Here is a 19,999-nt window from a genome sequence, read left to right on the forward strand (position 1 = left end):
GATGCAACCAGTCAGGATGCTCTCGATGGTACAGCTGTAGAACCTTTTGAGGATCTGGGGACCCATGCCAAATCTCCTGAGGGGGAATAGACGTTTTCATGTCCTCTTCACGACTGTCTTGGTGTTTTTGGACCATGATAATTTGTTGGTGATGTGGACACCAAGGAACTTGAAACTCTCAACCTGCTCCACTACAGCCCCATTTGTGAGAATGGGGGCGTGCTCTGTCCTCCTTTTCCTGTAGTTCACAATCATCTCTTTTGTCTTGATCACGTTGAGGGAGAGGTTGTTATCTTGGCACCACACTGCCAGGTCTTTGACCTCCTCCCTATAGGCTGTATCATCGTTGTCGGTGATCAGGCATACCACTGTTGTGTCGTCGGCAAACTTAATGATGGTGTTGGAGTTGTGCTTGGCCATGCAGTCATGAGTGAACAGGGAGTACAGGAGGGGACTGAGTACGTACGCCTGAGGGGCCTCCGTGTTGAGGATCAGAGTGGCAGATGTGTTGTTGCCTACCCTTACCACCTGGGGACAGCCCGTCAGGAAGTCCCGAAACCAGTTGCAGAGGGAGGTGTTTAGTCCCAGGGTCCTTAGCTTAGTGAAGAGCTTTGAGGGCACTATGGTGTTAAACGTTGAGCTATAGTCAATGAATAGCATTCTCACGTAGGTGTTCCTTTTGTCCAGGTGGGAAATGGCAGTGTGGAGTGGAATAGATCACCTGTGGATCTGTTGGGGCGGTATGCAAATTAGAGTGGGTCTAGGGTTTCTGGGATAATGGTGTTGATGTGAGCCAGGACCAGCCTTCAAAGCACTTAATGGCTACAGACTTGAGTGCTACGGGTCAGTAGTCATTTAGACAGGTTACCTTGGTGTTCTTGGGCACAGGGACTATGGTGGTCTGCATGAAACATGTTGGTATTACAGACTTGGTCAGGGACAGGTTGAAAATGTCAGTGAAGACACTTGCCAGTTGGTCAGCTCATGCTTGGAGTACACGTCTTGGTAATCCGTCTGGCCCTGCGACCTTGTGAATGTTGACCTGTTTAAAGGTCTTACTCACATCGTGATCACACAGTTGTCCAGAGCAGCTGATGCTCTCATACATTCTTCAGTGTTACTTGCCTGGAAGCCAGCATAGAAGTTATTTCGCTTGTCTGGTAGGCTTGTGTCACTGGGCAGCTTGCAGCTGTGCTTCCCTTTGTAGTCTGTAATAGTTTGCAAGCCCTGCCACATCCGATAAGCGTTGAAGCTGGTGTAGTACGATTCAGTCTTAGTCGTGTATTGACTCTTTGCCTGTTTTAAGGTTTGTCGGAGGGCATAGCGGGATATCTTATAAGCGTCCGGGGTCAAAGGGTCTGAACACTTCCCGAATACACTGTACACACACACACACACACACACACACACACACACACACACACACACACACACACACAAAGAAAACACTAAAAGCAAAGCACATCCATATAAAACAAACATTCAGTAAAAAGTCCCTCTAACATCCACCTGAATTGCCCTATAGCAGGGGTGTCAAACTCATAGTCCTCTGTAGCGCAATTGGTACACCATGGCACTGATAGATCCTACTGGCTTTGCATTTATAGGGAGGGGAGAGTGTTAAACTGGTGCATTGCAACACTGCTGTGACATTGAGATGTTTCTGTTGACAACACTACTGTATTTTGGAGGCAAGGCTTCTTGTAAAACAATTAAAAATATCACTGAAGTTTGTTGTTTTCTAAGTGTTGACCTGTAGTTTGAGGTTCAAGGTTCCCTTGAAAGCGGCAACTCTACCCTTTAGCTCAGTGCCGATGTTGCCTGTAATCCATGGCTTCTGGTTGGGGTATGTAAGTCCGGTCACTGTGGGGACAACGTCATTGATGCATTTACTGATGAAGCCAGTGACTGTTGTGGTTTATTCCTCAATGCCATCGTAAGATTTCCAGAACATATTCCAGTCTGTGCTAGCAAAAAAGTCCTGTAGCTTAGCATCTGCGTCATCTGACCACTTCCTTACTGAGCGAGTCACTGGTACTTCCTGCTTTAGTATTTGCTTGTAAGCAAGAATCAGGAGGATAGAGTTGTGGTCAGATTTGCTAAATGGTAGGCGAAGGAGGGCTTTGCACATGTCTTTTTGTGTGGAGTGAAGGGGGTCTAGAGTTTTTTCCCCCTCTGGTTGCACATTTAACATGCTGATAGAAATGAGGTAAAACGGATTTACGTTTCCCTGCATTAAAGTCCCCGGCCACTAGGAGTGCCGCCTCTGGATGAACTATTTCTTGTTTGCTTATGGCCTTATACAGCTCATTGAGTGCCGTCTTAGTGCCAGTATCTCCACCCGGCACAGCCAGAAGAGGACTGGCCACTCCTCATAGCCTGGTTCCTCTCTAGGTTTCTTCCTAGGTTTTGGCCTTTCTAGGGAGTTTTTCCCAGCCACCGTGCTTCTACACCTGCATTGCTTGCTGTTTGGGGTTTTAGGCTGGGTTTCTGTACAGCACTTCGAGATATTAGCTGATGTACGAAAGGCTATATAAAATAAACTTGATTTGATTTGAGTATTGGTTTATGGTGGTAAACTGATAGCTACGAAAAATATAGATTAAAACTCCCTTGGTAAAAAGTTTTGTCTATAGCTTATTATGAGATACTGTAGGTGAGCAAAACCTCGAGACTTCCTTAATATTAGATTTTGTGCACCAGCTGGTATTTACAAATAGACACAGACGGCCACACCTTGTAATACCGGAGGCAGCTGTTCTATCTTGCCGATAGACCTAAAACCAAGCCAGCTGTATGTTATCCATGTCGTCGTTCAGCCACGACTCTGTGAAATATAATATATTACAGTTTTTAACGTCCCGTTGGTAGGATAGTCTTGATCGGAGTTCATCCATTTTGTTATCCAATAATTGCACGTTGCCTAATAGGACTGATGGTAGAGGGGGATTACTCACTCGCCATTGGATCCTTACAAGGCACCCCGACCTATGTACGTTTGTTTTTTATGTGATTTGATTGGTGTGAAGCCAAATTCAAACTGGCTTCCCTTGACACTTTTTTGGGGGTGCGCCAGGACAATTCACAGTTGAGCTCACTTAGTTTAGATCAACGCTGATTGGCTATTATTTTATAGTGTGTTCACTGGCTTCCCTTGCATTCAAAGCTACAGTATCATACTGTTTTTGACCAGACAGCATCAGATAGATGGGCTACATATACAGAGACAGAGGGGCGCTGTTTCACTTGTTCAGATTCCTTCTTCAGTGAGATACATTCAGCCTCTTGTGAATTGAAGGAAAAGGATTACACACAAAGAGACTAAACATAAATGAATTAATATGTTTATTTTTTAATTTTTTAAATATTTATTTTTTGGGGGGGGGGGCTGGCTTCCATTGTTATTCATGAATACATGCCACTGTGCTTGCGGAGGTCCAACAACTATTTATATTATCAGATACAAATAAACTGTGTTAACTGCCAAGTTGACCTACACTGTATATAATGTTAATAGATTTGAACAAACAGTAAAACCTTTGATGCATTCTTTTGGAAAGATTTGTTATTTAAGGTTTGAGGCCACAGTTTTCAAACATACAGTACCTCTGGGCCACATGTTTTTGTCTCCTCAGAGGATTATTATGACACATACTGTGAGTCAAGCCCTCTTTCCTCCCTATGAAAAGAAAGTTGAGATAAATTGCATCTCTATCCTGTTGTAGGTTCAATTCAAGGTTCTCTTACGAACAGTTAGGAACTCCAGTAAATTGCATATCTGCAGGAAATCAACATCTCACACTATCCCCCCCACTAGTCTTTCTGTCCGTCTCGCTCATTAATGAGTGCTGAACGGTTGGCTTCCGGTCTGGTCTCTGAGTGACAGGTGCCTGTAACCATGTCATTGAACTTCGGTGACTTTGACTACAGTGAGCAACTTCACCCCCCCCCCCCCCCCCCCCCCCCCCCCAAAGGGAGACAGTCACAAACATGGCCAATAGAAATCAACCGAGCAGAAAATCAATAATGCATAGGTGACGATCTGATTTCCTCCCATTTGTCAAGGTGAGAGTGGGCTGAGGCTGTGGTTGGGGTTGGGGCTGGGGCTGAGGCTGGCTGAGGATGGGGCTGGGGCTAAGACTGAGGCTGGGGCAGAGGCTAGCTGAGGCTGGGGCTGAGACTGAGGCTGAGGATTGGGTTGACGCTGGGGCTGGGTGAGGCTGGGGCTGGGGATGAGGCTGGGGATGAGGCTGGGGATGAGGCTGGGGATGAGGCTGGAGCTAGGGATGGGTGAGGGGAAGAAGACAGGGAGGTTGTCAGGGAAAGCTCGGGTTTGTGGTGACCGTCTCTGTGTTTAATGATGCGTGGAGGTGAGCCTGCTCTCCCAGACTGATGAGTGACAGGCCGTCTTCTGTCTATGACACTAAGAGCCCCCCGGCCGTGTGCTGAGACCCACCACATGGGTCTGCAGGAGTGGCTCGGAGATCCTCTGCACTCCGACTCCCCTGCAGATCTGCTGTCACAGTGCTTATGTCAGTCCACTGCACTCAATTACAGAAACACACACTATTTCTCTTGAAGTTATGACTTCCTTGAAATGTAAGTTTGTTTCCATGAATTATATTGAAGTTAAAACTATGAAAAGTGTTTTTCTGCCATTATGTATGGCCCCATATATAATCTTAGTGATGTGATAAAATGAGACTGGAGATCATCCTGGTTAGCTGGGGGCATTTTCTCCCAACTGTGGCTGAGGGCATATTTAGCACTCTGCTCTTCAGACATTAACAATGGACCGAGATGTGAGACAGCGGGGGAAAAATCAGTCAAATTGGTTTAACAGTATCCATGGCAACGAGCTGACTCATACCCTGAGAATTTCCGGTGCAAATGGGGTGTGGGGTCCGGCTGCATGCACGCATGTTAGGCAGTCACTGTCAATCCAGGGGTTTGTTCACATACGGAAAGTCATGTCAATGCCATCAGGAGTACATTTCCTTTCTGACCACACAGCCCAACATCTGGGCCAGAACCCTTAGCATCGGCACTCTCCCCTCACTTGGGAGGAGCGTCTTTAAGGCTCTTGTTAGTAAATGACGATATCAATCATTGAGTCACCCCTCTGCCCATTAATCCTCATGCCTAACAGAAGCAGCAGGAGGGCCAGCAACGACAGCCACATCAACCACAACAATAATATTTACACTACGTCGATAAGAACAGGCGATGGCTCAGCCACTTACTCCGACGGAACCGCTCACTTGAAGATCAATACAATTTTCAATACATACTTTGATGTATGAGTAATGGCGTGGTAGGACACTACAGTGGAAAATTACATTCAATATGACAGTTTGCGCATCAAAGAAAAACAACAACAATTTGTGCAAAAGAAAGGCTAAAATTAGATTGAATGGAGAAAAACATGCTTTTCTGCCGAGCCTGCTGCCCTCTCTCATTCAGCCTGACTTTGAGCTCAGCGGTAGAGTCTTACAGCTGTTGAAACAGTTGTATGTTGTATACCTTTCTCTCTCCAACCTTCCCTTCCACCTGTAATCGCTCCGATTTCTGACAGAGACACAGTTGTGTGTTTAGGCAGACATCAAAACGGAGTTAGAAAATAGGCATGAAAGCAAGGCAGAAAGGGAGAGAGACGACTCTACCCATTTGAAATGGCTGTAATCAACACTGAAACTCAGCCAGCCCCTCTATCTTCAATGGTACACATTGCCCATCGTCTGTTGTGGCGGCCCCAGAGCGGGCGAAGAATCATGGATTTTTTTTTTTTTGTGAATCTCTTTTTTTCATTCTGTGACCTGATTAATGGGAAGATTTGCCAGGGCAACGCTAGGTCACAGCTATACAGTATGTGTACCGTATAGGCTGGACGTGCCACTGGAGTAAAGCTGTAACCCATAGGTGGCCTGAGGGTTGTGGGTTTAATACCCTGATACTGCAGGTGAGATTTAGAGACATAGGGGTGGTGGAAATTGACTTCTGACTAGAGGGATGCTGGTTCTAATGCTGGGTGTGAAGAATAGGGAATGACTATTCTGAGTAGTCTGCCTGTGTGAGCCACACCTTAGTTGTGATGTGTGGCTGTGAGAAAATTAGTGACATTCACATTTTGTTATTGTGCTACAGCTGGAATAATGATGAATGGATAATGTGCTAAATGCCAGGCCAAAAATCATCATTCTGGATAAGGGTCTAAAATGTATGGCAAATATGATGAATATCGATGTTACATCCCTCAAACTCATGAGGCCATGGTGCATGACAAAATGAATGGCAAGCTACAGTATTTCTCTCTATTTAGACTTGGGCTTTCCAAAGATATTGCACAAGGCAATTTTATGCATGTTATGCATGGCCGGATTTGTGTCTAGGAGTACTAAAGACACTTGAATACTTGCACTACTATGATTCCTTCCAGCCTGCATCAGTGTCTTCCTAGAGCAAACACTCAACCAAACCCATATCACAACAACAGTTAAATACACACACACATAAATAGTGCATGGGTCCATATAAGAACCTCCACCTTGGAGTGTGTTAGACTATTTTCTGGCCTGCTGAGCATCGCCTGCCTCTCTCCTCTTTTGGCTCCTCTCAGTACCCTTATCGCCCCCTATAATAAATAGCATCACATAGGCCAGGCCTGGTTAAACTACACCACAGCCTTATCTGACAGCTGCAATGGAAGAGGGTTATATAACCTTTAAAAAGGTAAGCTATGTACATGGCTCCAGTACAGGAGTCATCAATCAGGTGAAATGGAGATGATGATATTGGAGCCACACTTTGCGATGGCCAGGAATAAACAGTGTGTGGCAATGAGAGCTGAACAAGGCGAGGATGGAACAGCCAGCAAATGTATAACCAAAGGGCTACAAAAATTCCAATTTGTCCAGGCGGCACACACAAAGTCCCCTCGCCTGCCAATGCCAGCCTCATTCCAATACTAATTTTGGCGGGTTAATCTCTCGCAATCCTCTCCATTTCCATAATAATTCCTGTCAATTACCAAGAGCCAGTTCTCTACAATGCTGGTGTCTGGGGAGAAAGTTGACCGCTCCTGTTAGCCGATCCAGAGAGGAAGAGTGAATGTGTGAAATGGATTCAGAGAGCCCGGTGCTTTTTGCTGCTGCTGTGCGGTGCACTAGGCCTGCCACTGGGGACCACCACTGATGGCCTGCTCAGTAAACAGCCCTGCAGACAGGATCATTAGGCCTCAATCTTCCAATTTGTTCCTTCAACCCCTCATTAGATTCCCCTTCCAAACAGAGGAGGTATTATGATAGGGTTGTCAGCAGAGCAGGAAAGTGCTGTGGCCGGCCCTAAACCCAGATTGAGGACGGCATCCCCTCTCTCTCAAACATCCACATGTTTAATCACTGCATCAACGTTGCAGCAGGAATGGCAAGTGTTTGTGCCATTTCCCTGCATGCAGTGGGGAGAGATGCAGGCTCTCTCACATGCCGCAGAGGTATGAAAGCTTTCTGAAGAACATAAGTGATGTAAAGTGCAGTTTGAGAAAGAGCTGCTGGGACTAAAAGGATTCACTTATGGATCGGCGCATAGATCACATCAATAGCCAACACCAATTGGATCAATCCCACGTGTGACAGGTGAAGCCATCGGCTCAGCTCTACCTCTCCGCAGACAAGGCTCCCATAAAAACAAGGCAATCTCTTCATCAACAAACTCACTGACACTTTTTTTTTGTTCTGTTTCAGAAAATCAACTTTCGACTGCTTTTATTTTGGTCTTGCAGCGTTGAGTGCACAACGAGAAAGGAGCATCTGTCTCGTCTCTGCATCGGTAAAGTGACAATTCCTTCGTTTCAAACATCTCATGTTTGTTTTCATTTGAAAAGAAGTGGGAGGAATAGAGAGACTGTCAGTGACACTGGTGTTTTAAGAAACAAGAACAAAAGATCTGACGGCAAAGAGAGAAACAGAGAGCAGAGGAAGGCTGGCAGCCACCCACATCTCTGACTACTGGCTTATCAAACAGCAGGAGCATCCTGTCCCCAAAGAGCAGACAATCTTTCTCCCCTCGGTCTCTGAAGAGAAGCCACAGAGGAATAGAGCTGACATATGTTCTCAGATTAAATGCTTAGTGTCCTGCAGGATTGGAGCAACGTTGATCTGACTGGTAAATCAATGATTAAGTAACTGCACATCCACTTCAAAACTGTTTTTGTGTTTTTTTAAGACAACTCAAGCTTTTTGACTAGATGTGAGTGTGTTAAATATGTTTAGAGACACTGATGTGAATGAGGAACTTACATGGCTCACACTTTTAGAAGTAGAGGGAAACAGGAGGCATGGGACAAAGTGAGTCAAAGAAGAGGTTGAAAAATGAGGACATTTCAGGTATATTTAGGTCATTTGGTTGATCCACCTTGAAAAAAGATTTTCATGGCATTTGAGAGAAAGAGTAAGAGAGAAAAAAGGATGAGGAACTGGCCCTGAAATACCCCAAAACTGAATTGTTGATCCTGAAGAACATACTGAGGGGCACAGGAAATTAATATCATACATCTCCATACGCATCCGGGACGAACTCAACACAAGGGGGCCCTGCAAGCCCAGTCAATATCCTGCTTGTTTATGTTGATATCAGTTGGAGAACCTTTATGACATCACAACGCTGGCTGGCCCCTGTCCAGACGCAATAACAAATAATCATCACTGAGTCACATTGTGTTACAGACAGATTCTGGCTACTGCGTGCACGTCACTGGATATCCAGGCAAGTAATACAGAGCCTGCCTTGCACGCATTTCCGTCATTCATGTACAGTCAAGATTGTGTCGGACAGTTGACTTGGATAGTTCCTCTTTGCCATTACATCACTGCTTTGTTACAATGTGTGTGTGTTTACTGTACTGTATAGGTGTCACGCCCTGACCTTAGTTATCTATGTTTTCTGTATTATTTTGGTCAGGTCAGGGTGTGACGATGGTGGGTATGCGTGTTTTTGTATTGTCTAGGGGTTTTGTATGTCTAGGGGTGTTTGTAAGTCTAGGCATATTGTAGGTCTATGGTGGCCTGAATTGGTTCCCAATCAGAGGCAGCTGTTTATCGTTGTCTCTGATTGGGGATCCTATTTAGGTTGCCATTTTCCCTTTTGGTTTTGTGGGTTCTTGTCCATGTGTAGTTGCCTGTCAGCAATCGGTTTATATAGCGTCACGGTTCTTTGTTCGTTTGTTTAGTGGTCTTTCTTCATTAAAAGAAGAATGTATGCATATCACGCTGCGCCTTGGTCTCCTCATTACAACAAACGTGACAATAGGATAAAAGGACATCCAGGAAGTCAACAATACTTGTTCGCATCCGCTTGGCTGAAACAGCTATATTCAGGTTATTTTTCAATCCCAAATGCCAATGTTATAAAAGACGCTGCAATTCATATGCTTCTCTGAAGACAAGAATTCAAAACATGAAATGAAATTCTTTGCTTTGGCTTCCTTACGTGGGTTGTTAATTACTGACACATGGATGTGGGAAGGGAAATCTCTTTTAAGTATCCATTTTCTATTTACTGTACCTTAGAAACTAAAAGGGCAAAATCCCTTTCTATTCAAGTGTTGTAGGTAGTGTCTGTCTGCATAATCAACATTCAATCCAATAGTAGACCTTGCATTACAGCAGGTCACATCTTCACAATAATCTTTAGCGATAGTTTGTAGTAGACACTTTTCAATTGCACCAATATTATTGTGTAAAAGCAAACATCCATCCAGTGATGAATGTGAATGACATGTCCATCCTTCCCTACAGTCTGACTGTGCTAGAGGGCAAATGAGTCTAGCGTATGATAATTAGGGTTAAAAAAACAGTGGGATTAAAGATTTCAACATCCTGATAATGTTCAATTTGGAGCGCTCTTTCCCAGCCACAGACGGCGATTAGAGTGATCACTATTCACCATCCATCACAGGTAGCGCCACAAATAAACCAACATTCCTCACTGTATATCTATTCTGCTGAATCCCTAAGAATTTTGATTTATTATTCCCGGACTGTCTTTTTAGATCACTGTCCTTTCTATGTCAGATTCGATCTCAAGGGGAATACTGGCACAGTTTCAATGCATGTACTTGGAGAAAACGTTTGGGCCATAGTAATTTAGCCCAAGCAAACAAGTGTGCTCAGTGTGAGAAAGCAGAAATGTGCTGCTCAGTGATGTGTGTCAGTGTGTTTGTCAGAACTGTGCTAATGAAAGAATGTAAGTAACTATGTTTACAATGTGCCAATCATGTAGCTGTTTTCATGCATAATTGCTCTGATCAAATTATGAATCGCTCCAATGTATTGCAATGTACTGTAGGTCTTGAAATAACTGTTGCAGATTCCTACCTAGATACATCAACCAAGGTTTCCAAATCTGGATATTGATTCATACACAATAACTAGACATATGAAATCAAAAAGTAGACTTAGCATGTTGAACAAATGGAAGCAGAGACTCATTATACCCTGTTAAAATAACGGGATATACAATCTCATAAAAGTGAGATAGCATCTGATATCAAATAACAAAGGCAGCATTCTGCAATTGAAGAAAGCTGTCTGCACTGTGAGCAAAATGATAGGTACAAAGAAAGGCTCAACCCCTTGTTGAGTCACCCTGAGGAGCAAAATCATGTTCCCGTGGTGCCTTAGAATGAAGGTTCTGATTGTTTGCGCTATTGTATTGTACACCACTCTGCTCCCCAGCACACAGCAGGAGACAGGGAGAGGGGAGTAATCACATAGGCCCACACACAACCTGCAGGGTCAGGGAGGGACAGGGTTGGGGAAGGAGAGGCAGGTACAGCCAAACTGGGCCATGATGAGCTGGTGTATCACCAAGGAGACCTGTGCATGTTTGACAGGTGATTGATTAGGTAACAAAGTAGTGGTTGCTGTTATCGACCTACAATCCACTCCCATTCAGTTTCATCTCCATGCCATATGAATGGCACCAGTGGATATTACTCAGTACTCTAACCAGTGGTATTTACTACCTTTGGATAACACCATTACTCCTACCATAGGGATGCTGCTTCTATCCCTCCCAATGGCTAAATACATGTTGCTGGTGGCTGAGGAGAAACTGTGAGATAAGCTGTGACACATATATCATTTATGGCCTAAATCAAGCATGTTTAAAACTCCAATAATGATTGTAACACTTCAACTTACTTAAACATACAACAACACAGATGATCCCTCAGTTACCCTGTGCACAACATATGGCTGTGGCTTTGACTAATGGAAAAAAACAGACTCATTGCTGAATTGCCTTTGTGGAGGCAATTGCTCAAATAATTGTAAAATGCCTGAAATAGCTGGACTGAAAAGCAATTCAGTGATGACTGGTATTTCCAGATGAAAGAAGCTAATTGGCCCTGGGTTTGTTTAAGGAATTGTGATTAATGGAGTTCCTAATGAGTGGTTTATGAAGAAAGCAATCTGTCTCTGTGTGACAACTTCTCATCAGGGAAAACAGTACTGTTCAGTTACAACAGGCTACTGCCACTAAGTGTCCATGCCTGTTTGTCCCCTGTTCTCTTCCCTTGACAGACAGCCACAGGACAGGAGTGCAGCTAATCCTCCTCCCGCTCACAGGGGACCTGATGTCCTGAATGCATGAACACCCTGACAAAAGGCCTTCCCCAACAACCAGCTCAACACAACGGAAAAGGATGAAAAACAACGACAGAGCACTGAACAATGCCATGAAGGATGAATTCACAACAGTGTGTTTTGATGGTGGTATCAAGGTAACAGCCGCAGATGAAGGTTGTAAAGGCACAGTTGTAGTAAGAGCACAGAGGCCTTTGCAGTACACAGTAGAGGGGTGAAAGTGAGATGGCACTTACTGTAACGGTGGTGGCTGTACAGATCCTCCTCATCCTCATCATCACCTTCATCATCGAAGTATGCTTGAGATGGAAGACACACACACATTTTAATAATAAGAACAAAAAAGAAACACAGCATGGTAAATATGAAGACAAGACAAGTACACAGACCCCCCTCCTTCCACACAAACAAGAAAAAAAATATATATTTTTTTACATCCCTATTATTGAACACTAACATCCTAGTAACCCAAGTTTCTATCTGCAGTCTAGTCCCTATCTAGAACTAACACATTGTCAGTCATGCCTCTCAACACAATCCATACACTGGGTGCTCTCACATACTCCTAGACTTGACCATTTTCCGAGCTAGAACATTGAATCCAATTTAAAGAAGCAGTGGGGTTTCCCGCTCTATTCCGGAGTCTCATTGTGATTTTGACATTTTATTGTATTGACTAAATCTGCCACCAGATGTGCTTGGTAAAAGAGATGTGGCACACTGTTATCTAATGTGTCATTTCCTGCCGGATTCCACATTGCCATCATTTGTCACATCAGTGTACTGTACGTGCCTGAGAATATCATATTGCTCTCTGCACATTATGAGTGCAAATATAATATAGTCACAAGAATGCAAACAATCTTTCCCCATTGCTATATGAATGTATAAAGGAAAGCTTCACTCCACTGTATTGATATGCAGAGTAAATGTGCTGTAGACTGAATGGTGCTGTATTCAGTGAGGTGCTACGGATACGGGTAAAGCACACCGTTACAGTATTTATGTGGGTATGACTAAGCGCACTATCACGCTGCTGGTATGACTCTTAGTGCACTCAAACCTTAGTGTTGCCTCTGTGAGCACACTCAAATGATGAACGGAGGATATGTTGAGGGGCACAATATGGAAATAAGGGTATGGGGTAGACAGCTGGAGGACAGGCACTTTCAACAACAAACTACGGAAGCTCTGTTTTCATCTTCCTCCTCCAAACGGCAATCAATTTCCAGGTGGGGAACAGCTGCGCATTCCCCAGCAAGCAATCTTTAATCTGAGAGGTTTTACAAATGGAGTGTGTAAATGGTTAAGTTATGTTAACTACCCTGCATAACAGCATCCCCTTAGTTACTGGAGACTACAGACAGTGCGTCTGACTGCGGTAACCACAAAGCCAATCCCTGGTTCCACATCCTTCGCCAATACAATGCTCTTATCCCTGTCTTTGATGGTAACAAGTAAAACAAGACAAAGATGGATCGGTTTTCAAAGCAGACAATGACAATTTCAAACAGTGAATTTTCACAACTCCAAAAGTCAGCTCCTCTTTTGCAAAGGGAAAGGGCAGACCCCATTAAGTGGCAAATTGCAGTCTCGCAAGTTAATCAGACAGCATCAGCATTGTGCAGGGGAACATATGAAAAGTCATTATTGCTAAATCAATTCTCAATTACCTCCTTTGCTGTAGCCGTCGACACGTTAAATAAACGTTCAGCACTGTCACCGCCATTTTCCCAACAGGCAACCGCAGTAAAGGCCCAGTGTGTGTTATTCTATCACATAACAAATGCTAATGGCCTGTAAACAATCGTGAAATAACAGTATAGATAGAAGTGGGACAGATAAGCATGGAGGGGAACGGCTGCCATTAGTGGATTCATTAGCGCCTGTCACACCTGTGCCCAGGAAATGCCTCGCCTGGCTGGGCCCCTGTTCCTGTCATGCTGCGCTGCACTAACGTTGGCCTAGCTGGCTGCCAATCCCAACACTTTCAGCACGCACAAATGAAATGAAATGAGGGCCCCTTATTACTTCTCACCCTCCCACTCTTATCAAAATAAGACAGAAAGAAACCAATGTGATATGGAGAACATTTTGACTGTAAAGTTAGTGACATTTGGCAGAACTATTCGTTAAAAAAAAGAGGAGAAAGCGCGGCCAACCTACATTATGACAACTCTTTCACAATGCTATTTTGTCAGTCGTGTTGGGTTGTGATCCAACAACAGCGTACGTCAGTCAGCAGCCCTTCATTCCAGTGCCATAGCTACACTACTATTGGAATCCCACTGGAAAACAACCAAGCCTATGGCAACCTGAGACATCATTCACAGGAGTGAGGATGAATGTTGACACACGCACACTGAAATAGACCCAGACCCAAAGGGCCTGCCAAATGTTGTTTCAAGGAGGATGGTTGTCCTGGAAACCATAGCTAAGATTTGACTTCAGCACTAATGATTGCCCACTTGCGCCATAATTTTCCAATACTGACAGACAGACATGTTCATTTCCATTCGTTTAACAATCCAAGTGACACAATGTGGAGATTTAAAGAGGGAGACAGGCAGACACGCCCTGGTTGTTAAATTCAACAAATCTCTTCATAATTAGATTGATGTTTGTTAATGAGATATGGGAAGCCAGTGAAATGTGTGATTAGGTTATAACTAGATAGATAGGAATCCACCTGTCAGTCTCCCACTAGCCTTCTCCTACATGCACTCCATCGTAAAGGATGACTACGTCCACCAACATACAGGTACACATGTGTGTGGTTTCTGAGTGCCTAACCCATGGAATCTATGCTATACTACGGACACGTGGAATCTATTACAGTTTTTTTTTTACAATCGCGTACACACTAAAAGTAGTACTTGAGGCACACTCGGTGAAACCAATAACTCATGTACCTAATCTTCAGACTAAGTCTGCAAAACTGCAAGCACATTTTCCGCTTTACACTCAGCTTGCGATTGCAAAGCACACTTTTTGCAAAACACTAAACACGGTTCTCTACGTTAGACACATCATTCAAAACTAACTAGGTGTTGTGTTTAGTTTGGAAAACACTGCCATTCAAAATGCCACACTCGTTTACCGATTATCTACACCCAGTGCTCACGTGTCAAAACACTTATAGCTCATTTCTTCCCATAGAAATCAGAGCTTGAGCACTAGAAATAGGCTTCAGGTTGTCTTTCCTGGTTTGGACAACAATGGAGGCCAATTTTGGAGAGAGAGTTAGAGGAACAGGAGTGAGAGTAAGAAGGGGACAAGGACGGGGACAAGGAGGAAGAGGACAAGGACAAGGAGGACGATGAGGAGGAGGACAAGGACAAGCCTATTTGCTTATCTTCTACTGTATTTTGTTTGTCTGTTACTGAAATCTGGTTGAAAATACAATGTTTTGAGAAAAAAATACATATTATTTTTTCTCCGCTTGCATTTCTGTTTATAGTGTACATTTATACTGAATATGCATACATACTGTATATATTTCTGTACATACATGTACGTGTGAGTGCTATGACAAACTGCCGTGGACTCCACTGCACACTGAACATGCAAAAGACACACGATAGTAGTGCTTTACATTTGTCACATCTATGTGTAGTTGGCGTGTATAAGAGCTAATCATTTGACGGTTTTTGTGTAGAGTTTGGATGCAAGAACACCATTTTCAGAAGAGTTAAAATAGTTTTGAAAGAAGTGTTTTGTTTTGCAAGAGATGTGTGACGTTTTGCATGTTGTGTGTGTGTTTTTTGGTGGTTTTGTGTGTAGAGTCTAGAGAAAAGGAGCCATTTCTTCAGAAATCATGTGGAAGCAATTGTCAAAAACTGTGAGCAACAACTGAAGCTGTAGTCTACTGTGTGTTGATAAGATACACCTGTGGCATCAACTGTATGCTACTGTAGTTGACACTCCTCTCTGATCCCAGTAGGCATGCAGTAAGTTGTGTTTCACTGTACAACCCCTTATATTCCCCGCTGTGAATTAGCATTAAATATTAATATAATGTTTTCAGCTCTTCACAAACTTTGTCTCCTACTAAGTTGTATTCTATATTGACAATTATTGTGTTATGAAGTCTGCCTTTACCCGATGGAGAAAATGCCTCTGCACCAGTGCATTGGGACTCAGATATCAGCTTCAAAGACTTTCAATACAACAAATAACAGACAAATCCTGCTGTTTTAATGAGGGCCGGGATGCTAATAAGCCAATTGTTTTTATTCCACTGTGGCGTGCGTGCAGGGCCCTCTCTCATTGCGTCTCTGGCACAGAGGCACAGCTCCCAGAAGGCAGCGGGGGAGAGCGAGGCAAGGCAGCAGGCGCTGTGGAGGAGCTAGAGGGCCAACAGAAGTCTGTGACACTCTGACAGGCCAGATGAAGGGGAGTCACTTGGAGTCAGTCGCTGGGCATGGTGACGACAGCACTATGGCTCAGTTCATCTCAGCTGTGTTCGCCAAGAGGCCCCCCTGACCCAAGAACAACCACGAAACACAGTAAGGTGATAATGAGCAGAACCGAGAGAGACAGTGCCCCCCTCGCTTCGCCCTGCATTGTCTCACACACAGGACAAACACTGTCCCCTGCACTCTGGCACTAGTCATCCCGTGGTCTCTTGATCAAATCGAACGCTCGCTTCGCTGTCCTTATTAATTAGCTCCCATGGTGAGAATACATTAGTGTCTGGAGTCTTGCTGCGTGCGCATTTAATTCAATCTACACAAACACTTTACGAACCAATCTATAAAAAAGGCACATTAAAATGGATCATGCAGCGCCGTGGCCTTTTTGAAGGATAAGCATGGGGATGTGTTCTAAGATAACTTCTAGGCTAGGTTGGTTGGTGGATGCAGGGATTTAATTTCTGGCTTTCACACAGAAAAATAAACCTTTTATGAAAAAAAAACCCATCAGCAGGCTCCACAAAGGCTTGTGAGCGCTCCCTGATGCAGATTTGTACTGTGAACAATGCAAGATGATTCCCCAGTGGAAATCAGCCCCACGTCATTTGCAGCGTGAGCCGGGGTGGCACTATTGTTAGTGAGAAGTGACGCGCGACACCTACGGGGAGATCACCGCATGAGTCCTCATGCCCCCAAACTCACAGAGTTCTAACAGAATCAAACAACGGGATCACCTTCCATTGTCTAGAAACTACAAACACAACCAGGTATATAATCAGGTAGACAAACGCATGTTAAAACACAAATCAAAATCCAACTCCAACACCTCTCCTCTAAAACCTGCCATTACTGCCAAGCTCAGCGTGCACAGGTGAGGGGCCAAGAAAAAGACAGATCATTTCACATACACAAACCCCCGATGCCCAAGTAAACACAGGAAGAGATGGAGGAGAAGGGACCAGAGGAGAACAATATAATTTCACTTAAATATATATTCTCATTGGCAGCAATCACAAAATCATTGCCATCCTAGTATGCATACTATTAGGACGTTAGTGAGAAATGAGAGTCAGAGTGGTGCTGGTAAACTCTACAGTAGCATGCTCTCTCTGTGTGTGGTGATGGTTTCAGAGAGATGGCTAGCGGAGAAGAAGCCAACGGGATAGAGGGAGGAAGAGACCGAGAAGGAGCAAAAGAGCTGATCTCTAAGAGATTCTGTCAATCAGAGGAGGGCGCCATGCCAGGCAGAACAGCACGGCTGACTGACTCAGCACAGTGGGAGAGATCGTGTCCAGGACTTAATCTGATCAAAGTCCTGATCAGGATCCAGTGTTGGTGGCTCTAATGCTCTGGGTCCATTCAAAAACACTTCTAATTGGTACATTTAGTTACTGGTACTGTGTTCAGTAGTGCTGAGCGATTGGTGCTTTTTGAGGTCAGTTCGGTTTCGGCTTGATTATTCAAAAATTCTCACGGTTTCCGATTTTGGGTTTTGATTATTTATTTTTTTACATTAAATGCACTAACCATTATGTGGGTTGAATGCTGTAACAACACAGAATATAACAATTAATACAAGTCCCATGATGATAGTGACTGCCCATTACTATGTATCCCTTGTTAACCATCATTTATTCACATTACTTTACTTTAATAAAATATTTCAGTTGTTGTGTAGATTACACTTGTTTTAGGCCTATTTGAGGACTTTATTATTTCATTCCAAGTCATAATCTCATCTCTATAGAGCTGCTGTCTGGCAAAATCACTATTTTAGTAGTTATTCAAAGTAAATGAGGCATACCTTTATGACTGAATACCAACTATCAATCTTACGTCATGTATTTACAGGTAAAGATAGCGCATGAAGCAAAAGCTCTGTATCCCTCTCGATCGTCCGCTCTTCTGTCTCTTCTCTCCGTCTGAGACCAGACAAGTAGGAGCGCAATAGATTATGGTCATTGCAGTTAATTACCACATTTTCTGTGCTAAACTATGTAGAATATTGGCTTGTTGGAAACTACAACTCCCTACTACATTGCACAGTTCGGGCTTGATCTGATTTATCTCTAGAGAAACTGCGCATTGCCTCACAGAACAAAACTGAAATGGAATTCAAATAATTGAACTGACCCTGGTCAATTAGTTATTTAAAAAAGGAAAAATAACAGACATTTCGTTTAATTGCTCAGCACTAGTGTTTAGTGACTTTCAGCCAGACTGGGTTGGTAGCAATGACATACATTTTAAGTCAAGAAAAACATATGCATCAAAAAACTGCAAGTGCACTTCCAAGGAGCTCTGTCTTTTTGTGTCCATACATTTTTCATGACACCCACCCTCACAACATTTCTCTGTTGGTTTCAGTTTCAGCTACCCCTTACTCCCTCAGCCTCTCTCTCCATCGCTCTTTCTCCACTCCCCCAATCCCTCCCCACCTCTCTCTCTCGCTCTCTCTCTCTGTCTGTCCTACCTGACTCGTCGTCAGACTTGTGTTCGTTGTCTGAGTCGGTGAGTGTGAGGGCTGAGTTTTCCCTGCTGGAGAGGCCGGAGCTGCGACGGGACTTGATCCCGTGACCCCCCCACAGCTGGACTGCACGCTCCGGCGACATGACCCCCTCTGGGTCAGAGTCTGCGTCGGAGCCGGCGCTGAGGGAGTAGCCCTGCTGCAACAGGCCCAGCTCCGAGTGGGAGGAGTTGTAGGCAGCCTGGTGCTGGTGCTGGTGCTGGTGCTGGTGCTGGTGCTGGTGCTGGTGCTGGTGCTGGTGCTGGTGCTGGTGCTGGGCCTGTTGGTCACTCACTCCCAGCTCCGCCAGTGTGAAGCTCCCTGAGAACAGCAACAACCCAGTTACACCCAGGGCAGGAGGGGTGGGTAGATACTGTATGTGTATGCATATTTGCATATATGTGTATGCATATGAGGTTTGTGGGGCAGGCAGGCTGAAGCAGGCGTAAAAAGAGAAGTGACATTTAGATGTGCTACTGTTTGCTGAAATGTTAGCATTTCTTTAAAAACAGCATCTCAGATAAAGGGCATCATGTGCAAGCTCAGTCCCCACATTACGTCAGAGTGGACATCTACAAAGAGCTGTATAAGAAATTCCAGGGTCCTCCCGGAAATGTTTTATGTAGACGGATTGAGAAGCTCTGTTCTGGTGACTTTAAAAAAAGGACCTGCTACTCCAAAATGAGTTGAAAAAAAATTATGCTGGCAACATAATTTCCACCACCAGATGAGCCCTATAACATATTGGTAAAATTATTTGTTCAAATTATTTTTAAATATAGGACCATGCATATAGCCTATGCATGGTCCATATTATAAGGTATGCTATTAGCAATAAGCATTATCACCTGTATCCCAACAGATGCAGTATAGTGGCTATAAATAAATAGGCTGAAGCATGGGGATGCCTATCTGCATTTATCCTATTGGTCTAATCTTTAGCTCGATCGCAAATGTGATCTTTTAACTAGTTAGCATCCTATTGATGAATGTTACTGTATGTCCCAAAAAAACATGAATAAACACAGTGAATATAATCTAGGCCTACCAGTTAGAGTACGTTGGGTTAACCAGCCACCTGGTTGCCACTACTCTTGCTCAACATAAAAATGTAATCCGTCTCATCACTATTTTTTAAGTCACTCCCAAAAAAAGGATTTGGAGGAAGGCTGAAGTTTTACCCCAAGTTACCCTACAATTGACCCATGTTACATTTAGCCCCACTCTCCCCTATGCACTCATGGTGAATTGCGGATTGGTAAGGTGCTTAACCGTGCCGCTGCTAAAAACTCTGGGTTTAAAAGGGTGCAGTTTGTGCATATTTCGAAGTTGAAAAATAAATAAAGTAGTAATGGAAAGCTTGGATCCCCTTCTTTTTAACAAAGGCCTTTAAAACGGCTGTTTTCTCTGCAATTGCAAGAATTGTTGTGCATTGA

At 43.9% G+C, this 19,999-nt stretch overlaps 1 protein-coding gene across 2 annotated transcripts in view; it reads right to left on the bottom strand.

Moving 5' to 3' along the window:
- The window catches only part of LOC129821964 (teneurin-2-like), a 263,621-nt gene that overhangs the window by 139,307 nt on the left and 104,315 nt on the right, over window positions 1–19,999 (bottom strand). For both annotated transcript variants that reach the window (XM_055879759.1, XM_055879750.1), the window contains exon 3: window positions 18,531–18,884. In XM_055879759.1, coding sequence (XP_055735734.1) covers window positions 18,531–18,884 — 354 coding nt within the window. The remainder of the gene's footprint in view (window positions 1–18,530; window positions 18,885–19,999) is intronic.

This window comes from Salvelinus fontinalis, chromosome 2 (genome assembly GCF_029448725.1).
Source record: "Salvelinus fontinalis isolate EN_2023a chromosome 2, ASM2944872v1, whole genome shotgun sequence".
NCBI classification, from domain to species: domain Eukaryota; kingdom Metazoa; phylum Chordata; class Actinopteri; order Salmoniformes; family Salmonidae; genus Salvelinus; species Salvelinus fontinalis.